Source organism: Sprattus sprattus (assembly GCF_963457725.1).
Source record: "Sprattus sprattus genome assembly, chromosome: 8".
Classification (NCBI taxonomy): domain Eukaryota; kingdom Metazoa; phylum Chordata; class Actinopteri; order Clupeiformes; family Clupeidae; genus Sprattus; species Sprattus sprattus.
In genome coordinates this window covers 24,861,048-24,871,868 of record NC_137927.1, presented here as the reverse complement: position 1 = coordinate 24,871,868, position 10,821 = coordinate 24,861,048, and the positions used below count along the sequence as shown (strand labels likewise).

The following is a 10,821-nucleotide window of genomic DNA, read 5'->3' as shown; positions in this document are numbered from 1 at the left end:
TTACTCTCTCATTTGTGTGTGGGCCGTCTTTCTTTTCGAAAGCATCAGATACACTGCTAATGTTTGGGCCTTAGGTTGACAAAATGCACCATTCAGCACCTATGTGCCACATTGCTACTCTTTCTGATATTCTTCCTGTTCCTTTGCAGTGTGTGCAGATAATGTGGAAGAGAATTTGGCTAAGAAGAATCTCTGTAGCGCTGGAGTCTGGCTCACTCCCCTCCTGCAAGCGGTCTACCTCTTTGTTCAGTATATCCTCATGGTCAATCTCCTCATAGCCTTCTTCAAGTAAGCCAATAATTAACTATCAACTCCTACACACTACACTCACTTTCTGACCCCTCTCATAGTGACAATATAATGTGTTTTTATAACGGGCAGAAAGACTATGCCAGGCTCTAGAAGAAGACCGTCTGTAAATCCTCGTAATGGCGATAAAACGAGTCAGCATGTGCAGAACTGATCTTTACGGAGTCTCTTTCTTCATCACAGCAACGTGTACCTGCAAGTCAAGTCCATGTCCAATCTGGTGTGGAAGTACCAGCGCTATCACTTCATCATGGTGTACCACGAGAGGCCGGTCCTGCCCCCTCCACTCATCTTCCTCAGTCACCTGTCCTCTCTGTTCTCGTACATCTGCCGGAAGAGGAAGAAGGACAGTTACTCATATGGCCCAAGTACGGAGAGTCGCGTCGATGATTATCTGTGTGCTTTGCTTAAATGGGACAGGAGTCGTTCACTTATGCATATGGTGTTACTAATTGAACGCACACACACAGGGTGAAGTTTATTTGGAGAACAAATTTTGATCAGGGATGGGATCTTTGAGACAAATGGACCAAAAGTCCAGTCCAGTACGATGTAAGATATCAGCGGCTTATCATATGTCAGCCAGTGGCTGAAATGACATGATGTGCTCTGCCATGGGTCAGTAATCACCAGTGACTCTCCTCCCTGTGCCTGCAGAGCTGTTTCTGACTGAGGAGGACCAGAAGAAACTGCATGACTTTGAGGAGCAGTGTGTGGAGACGTACTTCCATGAGAAGGATGACCAGTTTCACACCGGGAGCGACGAGAGGATCAGAGTGACCGGTGACAAGTGAGCACTTTCAGAGTGGTTCATAAAGTCTGCTGTTTTATGTCTAGGGTTAGGGTTAGTTATGAATTTAAATATTTCTTTTGGCATTTGTAAGTGTATTTTCTAAATGGTGTATTTTAACTAAAGGCTTTGTCTCCTGAAGAACTTTTAACATGACCTCTCCATATAGTCAGATAGTTACAGATGAAGAGTGAAAAGCTGTCTTGATACTCATTGAATTTGATTTGAATGAAATCTCCACAGGGTTGAATGCATGTTCATTCAGATGAAGGAGGTCAGCCACAAGGTGAACTTCATCAAGCGCTCGCTGCACACGCTAGACTCCCAAATCGGGCACCTGCAGGACCTCTCGGCCCTGACGGTGGACACGCTGAAGGCCCTGACGGCCCAGCAGGCGTCCGAGGCCAGCAAGGTGCACAACCAGATCACGCGTGAGCTGAGCATCACCAAGAACCTGGCGTCCAGCGTGGCCGACGGCGAAGCCGGCCTGCCGCACAAGTCGTCCGCACTGGCCCGCCGCAGCGCCGCCTGCGGCCCAGGCAACATCGCCGAGTCTCTGTTTGGCAACAGCGCCTACGAGGCCGTCCCCCGGCGGCCGGGTCTGGAGCTGGCTCTGGCCCTGAGCCCGGAGCGGCGGGCGGGCGCAGCACTCAACCTCCCGGAGGCCGGTCCCTCGGGCAGTGCCTTACCCCACAGTGCTGCCTCCGCTGCCTCTGCAGCCGTGACCTCGCCGGAGCTGCGCCTGCGCGGTCTCTCTTCCAGGGAGAGGCAGCCCGGTCGGCTTCATCCGGACGAGTCCTATAGCAGCCTGCCAGGGGCCCCCCCACGGACCGCCCAGTTCTTCGTCAGCACCCCCTCCCAGCCCACGGACGCCTTCGCCTCCCACAGGCTCTCCCAGGTCACCACGCCAGAGCACCACCCCCTGCCCGAGAGCTTCACAGTGGAGTTCGGGGCCTTCGTCGGTAAGTCTGATCCTCATTGTAGTAGTGATGAGCAGCTGGAAATGGAGGAGGAGGAGGAGGAAGATGCCAGCTGTTCTTTTCCTACTGTGCTCGTAGTCTCAAAGACGTCTGACGTTGCCCGCCCGGTTTCCTCTCCCGCTTGCGCTAAGAGGGACAGCACAATTGCCTCGCCCGCTTGTTCTGAGAGGGATGGCTATGTCAATCAAGCCTTCTGCGATGATGACGATAGCATAGAGGTTAGTGTTGACCCAGGTGGTCAGGGTAGCACACATGAAACGCCCCGATCGCAATCCCCCTCGGATCCCCCGGGCCCGGCAAGTGACCTGCCCCACGATGACAACACCCATCCTGATTACGACCTGCCCCCTGCTGTTGTCCCTGGGAGTTCACACGTGGAGAATGCCCCCGCCCAGCCCCCCAAACGTAGGCAGAATGGTAAAGGAGTGCTGCGTAGGCTGAGGCACGTGGCCAAAGACAGAGGTTTGAGTTCCAGCTTCAGTTATCGGAAAGAGGGTGCTTGGTTGCTGGCCTGCTTGGGTGTTTGTGTCGGGGTTTCTTCAGCTCCGTCTGAAGTCTTTGCATGGGCAGTTTTTCTTTTGGGATTTCTTTTCAGTACCCAGGGTTTGAGTACTCAACCTTATTTCTGTCTTATGCCACATCTGTTGTGCATTGTGGATCGATAAGGATGAATTTTAATGCCCAGAAAACAAACATCTAATGGAGAATTGGCAAGTTAATCTATTCAGGAATAAACATGAGGATACTAAAGAATTCTGAAGACCTCTAAGCTGGCTTCAGTGGACATCACAGGCCCTTCACTCAGAAGAATAACTAGTCATTCTTCACCATCCCTGCGTTGGCCAGAATTACATGACAGATGTGGCAGACAGAATCGATGCAAAAAACCCTCCCAAGGCTCACAGGAGTCTTCACTCCTCCAAGGGACCATAGTGTGTGTTTGGAAACATGTGAACTAACGGGTTGCTATGTTGTTGAATGTGCCTGGTGGATGGAAGTGGGTGAATATTATTCTGTCTCTTATGACTTTGCTATTTGACCAGCTGCTAGTCAGGTCATGTAATGTAGATCTGAACAGCTGCAATGATGTGCTGTGCTTAGACTTGCATGGTGCACATATTAATATTAGTCAGTTTATTATAAAACTCTCGTCTAAACCTGAACTTCTATTGTTTCCTTTTTTAAATCTTTCACTCCACTCCAATCTGCTGTTGAGTTTGAGATGAAAAAGGAATGAGGTTCAAGTCTGGGTCAGGTGGATGATGAGACAATCTGTCACGCTGTGTGTGTGTGTTAATGCACATATTCTGCATTGACGCACCTCCGCGACATCAAGATGATTGCCACGTAAACATTTGTTACATGTATTTTACCAGCAGTTGGTCAAATAGTCAGCCATATTTGTAAGATATTTTGGAAATGTTCCACATAAACATATAATGTTCTCAGCTAATGGTGGTATTTTTACAGTTTTATGATTAGGATTTCTGATTCCATTTAACTGTGCTATTGCTCCTATAGTGACTCTTAGGCAACAGTCAAACCTTCTAAGACAAACTAGGAATTACATACATATTACAATTAATTACAGTTCAGTTATACATAGCCGTATAAAAGAATACTGTAAATAATATAATACACTCACACATACGGGTAAGCATACACTGGTTGATTCATTTAATCCTGACTTGCCTTACATATTGTTCAGGTATTGTACATGCTTAAGTAAATAATTAATTCATTAATTAATAATTCAGGTATTAATATTCTTAATTCTGAATGAGGTATGCTGTTTGCGTGGACATGTTCCCTGGAGTGTAACAGACTGTGAATTCACTATCTACAAAGTTCAAAAGTGTTACAATGGCTACTTGCCCCTGTCACTGACATGCTTTCTATCTCTGATCTGGTCAAGGCCATAAAGATGACGTGGATCTACAGCACTCTTTCCCCACAGACGACGCTGCTGGCAGCCGACAGCTCAGTCCATCCAAGAAGGCCAAGGCAATGGTCAGTGTCCTCTGACTCTCTCCTGCTGCTGCTGCACAGTGGTGCATAAACACGCAGTGGCCCGTTATGGTCCCAATCATTCTGCAGTTTGCAACCGGGTTGCCAAGCAACTATAAAACAGCAAAATGTTTGTTTTAAATATCCAGACCATTTCCCACTAAAGGAATTGTTTACCGGAAATTGTACATGGATGACCATGTGTGTTAACTTATGATTTGGTGTATGGTGTGATGTTGTATTTCTTTTTTTATTCTGTGTTTTGTTTCTGGCCTTCTGTTTAGTTTAGTCCCTGTTGTATACACCATGTTGAGGTATCCACACATAACCACACATCACCTGTTTGCTTTGATGGACTCCATTGTGCTTGTTTTGTGCCACTGATCCTAGGGTCGCGCTGAAGGTCACATGAGGACAGTGAACTCGTACGCTGGCTTCACTGAGTTCGACAGGAACCCCACGCTTCTGCGACCTGAGTCAAGTAAGCCATTTGAAATGACGCGTCCACACAGACCGCCACAGGCACCCTTGTAGACACTGACTCGAAAGGAGTTGATGTTCACTGTACCCACCTGACAAAGCACTTTTGTCTGTGTGTGTGTGTGTGTGTGTGTGAGTGTGTGTGTGTGTGTGACTGTGTGCGACTGTGTGCGATGGTGTGCGACTGTGTGTGGTTCTGTGTGTGACCGTGTGTGGTTCTCCCCCTCAGCTCTCAGCAAACGGGATCAGAGTCGAGTGTCTGCAGAGGACATCCTGGTCCATAAGGACCCACGCGCTGCCCTGCTGCTGGTCAGTGTGTATACACACACACACACACTAACACTTGGAGGCATGGTCTGGTCTCATTACATACCGTTCTCAAGCATATCTTGGAGTGGAGTTTGAACCCTCCACCTTGCAGTTGTGATTGGCATGTCTTGTTAATTGAGTTGATGGTAAATAGGGTGTCGAAACTCACAAGAGTTATGACTCAACGGAGGTGTGATGTTTTTTGGATCCCTGCCATCAACACGGTTATTAAACCTCACTGTTTGATCACAATCCCCTTTTGTCATTCCAGGAGAGGGTACAAGTCAAGTCAGCCCAGGCCAGCAGTCTGTAAGTAATCGATTTCTCTGCTTCATCAAAGACTACGGCGGCGTGTTAATGATTGCCAGGCCAGGGCCAGCGTGTTCCCTGTTTGTTTCCATGGCACACGCGTGACAGGAGGCGCCCTCCTTGAGGGCATATCGGCGTCGCTGCCCCACCACATTCTCCTCGCTGCAGGTTCACACCTGGCACCACATCAGGGGTCACATTCTCTAGCGCCCATGGCCGCCCTTGCCGCCACTGTGTCCAATCACAGAGCGTGGCCCCCGGCCAATCCCGGATTAAGAGTTGCCATGGAGAAGGAAAACAATCGCCCATTCAGCTGAAAGCTATTAAGGCATTTAGATGGAAGTGGTCCATTCAGCGTGGGGATCATATGAGTCTCCTGCTAAATGCGGGGCTAACAACTTTCTAGTGTCAGCAATGACTACAAAGGGATTATTGAGACTTTGTATCTGTGAAGTAGTTCCCTGTGAAGAGCGCATGATTACCCAGGAATGTTTCTGTCCGAGAGGCAACTGACACAGATCACACTTGACCTTAACAGTCTTGACGTTTGCAAGTTGTTGATTAGGATGTATGTTGATGAACGTATTACAGCCCAACCATGTGAAAATGATCTTATTCTTCTTTCCTTTGCAGAAGCCCCCCAGATGAGGTTCTAAATGGTATGAACCATCTCATCTCATCTCGCTGAATCATATCTCCCTGTCATGCACCAACCAGACACACACACACACACATTCAGACAGGCACGCACACACACACACACACACACACACACACACCGCATCATGCACACCGCATCATGCACACCCAGGGCCTTGGTCTGCCCACAGCTTGTTTCTTCAGCACCGGCCTTTTAGAGCCCCGAGGGAATAGCTTTGGTACCTCATGCATACTTTATACTCTGGCCATACTTTATACTCTGGCCTTGCTGTCTTTCTGTAGATGAGGCTGCTGTTTTTGTTCTGCAGTCCCCTCCTTGAGATGTTTGTGGGAGACCACATGATGGTTCTGTTGCTGTACTCCTCACAAAGCTCATGCTTTTCTTCCGCCACTGAAATGTTAGATTCCTGCCTGCAGCCCTGCTGGCGTTTGGGTAACAACACTTAAGGGGGGGGGGGGAGTGTTTGTTTGGATGCACTACATCCAGATAGCCATCTTTAGACAGTGTGTCCACAGTGCTGCAGGCAGGCCAGGAATGTGCCTCTAGTCTCTCTCATCATGTCTGACCCCCGACCTTTAGGGACTCTTACGGGGGTACGTAGCAGTGACTGTAGACTGAGCATTCATTCTGACCATGTAACCTCCATTTTCACCTGTTCATTTCAGCGGCGGCATGCTTGTACACAGCCAGACACACACACCTGGGAAGCAGGAAAGACTGTGAGTCCGTCTCTCTATGGTCCCTCTTTAGGCCTGCTGCTCTGCCCCCTGCAGGCAGAAGAATGTGCAGTGTTTGATAGAAATATTGTCCATCTTCTTTGGGCTAGCTCCAAAAGTACTATACGAAAGATGGCCTGTTTAAAGTGGTGTTAGACTTTGGAATGTAGGGGCTAGCAAAGAGCTACCGCTAATCAATTGAATCTGGGTGTGAAGGTTGTTTAATTGCCATCATAACCTGTAAGCTATTGACTTGATAAAGGCCATAGAGTGACTAACCATAGCTGCAACTGAATGACTAATAATATTATTATTGCTTTATTGTTTCTTTAATGATACATTTTATTGTTTAAAGCTCCAGTTTAAGCATGGTTTATTATGTTCTGTTTGCATGATGTTGTTCTATAAAACTATTTTGGTAATGCAAGTGTGACTCCAGGTGAATTATGGGACTGAAGTTGCCTGTAATAACCTGAACTTGTTTAACCCTTCAGCTATCGGGTCTCCATTCAAGCCAATCGAAAGTTACCAGTACTCGGGTGAGCGTGCCTTCATGTGCCCTTAAAGTGCTTTCATTCGTAATGCTTTACATGAAGTTCTCTTCACCTCATTCTTACTGCATTCAGTGAGACAGGCCGTGTAACACAGACCATCACATGATGGGTTTACAAGCCAAAAGGAAATAACACTGTTAAAGAAATATTCCACAGTATTTATTTTGAACTACTAGATAGATACCAGCAATGTGAACAACACTATTGGCCTTTCACATGCTGCTGGATGTGACACACCCAAGATTAATCAGTTGACTAGGTTACTAGGCCTTCATACTACAACTACCGTATGTAACTCTTATTTCATACTTAATGGAGGTGTTTATGGCATATTATCATGCTAACAAACCCAAAAGATGATGTTTATGAAAGGACACTTGATGTAAAGCATTGCTGTTTCATGTTTGGCACACATTTGGAATGCTAGCTGAGTGTTGGCTCCCTCTTCTCCTCTCTGTGCTGAGTGTAATAAACCCGTCTGTCCCTCCCTGTATTAGCTGTGGAGCGTAATAACCTGATGCGGTTGTCCCAGAGCATCCCGTTCACCCCTGTGCCCCCTAGAGGTAAGGCTGTGCCACTCCACCCCTCTCTCCAGCAATCCAGCCCCCCTTTCTCAAGCTTATAGCTACATTAGAGGCAGAAGTGCTTTAGGTTCAGTGTGTCAGGAGTCACTTTTAGATTAAGTCATCAGTGTCCTATAACTGACCAATGTGGAGAGTGTGTGGAGAATAGTAATGTACAATAACAGGAGTTGTACTTATATTACTTAAGTCATAAATGTTTTTTAGTGTACAGGTGCAAGTTACTGACAATTTAGTCATTTCATGATTAAAAAAAAAAATTGCCATTTGATTTAAAGTACTTCCCCACTCCACCACCACAGAAAATTGACAATACCTTGTAGTGTAGCACCATGCACTAAACATGACATACCATTAAAAGATCTTAAACAAAGCTATTTTCATCACTTGTTTTTTGACACCTCTCTCTCTCGCTCACTCTCTCTCTGACACAGGGGAGCCGGTGACTGTGTACCGCCTGGAGGAGAGCTCCCCCAACACCATCAACAACAGCATGTCCTCCTGGGCCCAGCGCGGCCTCTGTGCCAAAATCGAGTTCCTCAGCAAGGAGGAGATGGGCGGTGGTCTGCGCCGGGCCCTCAAGGTCCTCTGTACCTGGTCCGAGTACGACATCCTCAAGCCGGGCCACCTGTACATCGTCAAGTCCTTCCTGCCCGAGGTGGTCAACACCTGGCAGAGCATCTACAAGGAGGACACTGTGCTCCACCTTTGTCTCAGGGTGAGAGGCCAGCCCCCATGTCATGTCCGCCATTTCAAATAAGCCCCCGATTGCACTGGGTGGGCTGTGCATGCGTGCAGGCTTGAGTTTAGATCCCACTGATGTGTTTTCAAACACCAAGGCCGTTCAGTAGAGCCAAGTGGCTCGGTCTGAAGCTCCATTAAATGACTGCATACCAGACAGCATTGTCTGGGTTACCAAAGTGACCAAATGGTAACCTTGGTGAAAATAGTTTGGCAGTTTCCCTTTGGGACGAATTTGATTTGTGCGGGTGTTTACTTTCATCAACAGTGAATGGCTTTTAATAGGCTGCCACTCGCTGCCTTCAGTCTGTCAACATTCTGGCTGTGAACCCACTGCTGTGAGGTTTCTGGCGGCTCTCTGATTGCTTCCACCTCACTCAGGCCACTGCATTCCTCTCTGTGTTTAGGCTGTGTGTGTGTGTGTGTGTGTGTGTGTGTGTGTGTGTGTGTGTGTGTGTGTGTGTGTGTGTGTGTGTGTGTGTGTGTGTGTGTGTGTGTGTGTGTGTGTGTCTGTGTCTGTGTCTGTGTCTGTGTCTGTGTGTTGAGGGAAAGGAACCTTTTCTTTTCCACACAAACATCCGTTTAGCAACTGACTGACTGACTGAGTGAGTGACTGAGTAAATAAGTGTGTGGGGAGGTTGAAGATGGCAGGAAGTGGCCAGGGTGCTTCCTGAGAGCAGTCCCTGCTGTGGGTGGGCGTGGGTGGGTGGGGGTGCCTCAGATCCATCCTGTGCCGCAACACGCAGGCAGCTCCTCTTATCGGGGTGTGTCTGGTGTCTGGTGCAGGCCCGTGGCAGTCTGACATGGCCCGTGGCAGTCAACATCTGAGTGAACCCCCACAACTGGGTGTCTCTGAGGTCAGCAGCGGTCCGTGTAGCCATATTGTAAATCTAGCGTGTGGAGTAACGTCCACTCTGCATGGCTTTTGACCTGTCAGAGAAGGGAATGCTCTTTGTGGTTTACATTTACATTTAGCAGACGCTTTTGTCCAAAGCGACGTTCAAGGAAGAGAACAGTCAAGCTAAGAGCAATAGAACCTGGTGTAACAATAAATACTGCTTTTTTTTTTCATAGAAAGAAAAAGAAGTGCGGGCCTGTCACTGCTTAAGTGCAAGTTAAGCCAAGGTGCCAGTTAGGAAGGGAGGTGCTCTCTGAAGAGCTGGTCTGCCCAGACAATATGGCTTATGGTCCATAGAGTGGTATGGCACAGTTCAGAATGTCCTCTATCTCAGGACCTGAGGGAACTGAATGAACCCAGCCTGGTTAGCACAGCATCAGTTTGATTTGAGGGCTTTCCCAGCCTTTATTCAGTGACGGTGAAGACACAACAGGAGGTGAGTGGGAGACAGAGATAGGGAGTAGGCTCAAGGAAATGACCTCAGGCTGGAATTAAGCATGGGTCCTTGTGGACACTAGATGTGTGTACGTCAAGACTAGTATGGTGTGGGACGCTGACGCCGGCACTGCCCTGCCCTCTCCCCCCACATCAGAAGTTCTCTTTTAGTCTCCCTTTTGAGCAAGACCTCCACTGTCCACTCACATCAGAAGTCCTCTTTTAGTCTCCCTTTTCAGCAAGACATCTACTGTCCATTCACATCAGAAGTCCTCTTTTAGTCTCCCTTTTCAGCAAGACATCTACTGTCCATTCACATCAGAAGTCCTCTTTTAGTCTCCCTTTTTAGCAAGACCTCCACTGTCCACTCACATGCAGCCCTCTCAAGTGTACCTAGAACCGAGACAGAGAGAGGAGAGATTAGCTGAGGAGCTGAAATGGAATGATGAAATGAAGCCAAATGGACACAGATTCACACGTTTGTCTTTTCTCTCATTTGCAGGAAATTCAGCAGCAGAGGGCTGCCCAGAAGCTAACCTTTGCCTTCAACCAGTTGAGGCCGAAGTCGATCCCTTACTCTCCCAGGTAAAAGGCCTCTGAAACCGGACTAATGTATCTGCATGTTTCCCCTTTAGACATCTGACTTCCTCATACACACGCAGTAGGTTGAGCTACGTGAACACATTTGACTGCATCACTGCCTCTCATATTACGTCATGTGGTGACTTGCATTATTCCTGGGTGAGCAGCACCCCATATAAACCCCACTCCAACTACTCTTGAATATCAGACACAAATCATTTAGTCATTTGATAAAGCCCACAAGCAGTTTTAGTGACTATCCTACGTATCCATATGACCATAACTGCAAGTATCATGGTATCAAGCATCATGATGGTTCAAGTGGTTAGATTAACCTGATAGAAATCATTGCCCAAATGATCCATGATCCTGCTGAGTTGTTCCACCATTTTCATTTAGGGGTTGATTGTTTCTAAGCTCAGTCCATCTTTCCATGCAGGTTTCTGGAGTGTTCCTGCTGTACTGCCAC

At 47.7% G+C, this 10,821-nt stretch overlaps 2 protein-coding genes across 2 annotated transcripts in view; both read left to right on the top strand.

Moving 5' to 3' along the window:
* Window positions 1-69: 69 nt before the first annotated feature.
* On the top strand, window positions 70-10,359 carry LOC308369204 (transient receptor potential cation channel subfamily M member 7-like; the record flags this gene model as incomplete). The annotated part of the gene is made up of 14 exons (XM_080843546.1): window positions 70-288; window positions 493-677; window positions 967-1,099; window positions 1,343-2,061; window positions 3,995-4,089; window positions 4,477-4,567; window positions 4,796-4,875; window positions 5,147-5,184; window positions 5,818-5,843; window positions 6,511-6,564; window positions 7,056-7,100; window positions 7,613-7,678; window positions 8,131-8,414; window positions 10,273-10,359. The coding sequence occupies exons 1-14, from the start codon at window positions 260-262 to the stop codon at window positions 10,357-10,359; spliced, it is 1,932 nt and encodes a 643-aa protein (XP_080699672.1). The 5' UTR covers window positions 70-259.
* A 287-nt stretch (window positions 10,360-10,646) lies between these two features.
* LOC308369203 (transient receptor potential cation channel subfamily M member 7-like) overlaps window positions 10,647-10,821 on the top strand; it is a gene marked incomplete at its 5' end in the record, with an annotated part of 1,242 nt that continues 1,067 nt past the window's right edge. The window contains one exon of the mRNA XM_080843545.1: window positions 10,647-10,676. Coding sequence (XP_080699671.1) covers window positions 10,647-10,676 — 30 coding nt within the window. The remainder of the gene's footprint in view (window positions 10,677-10,821) is intronic.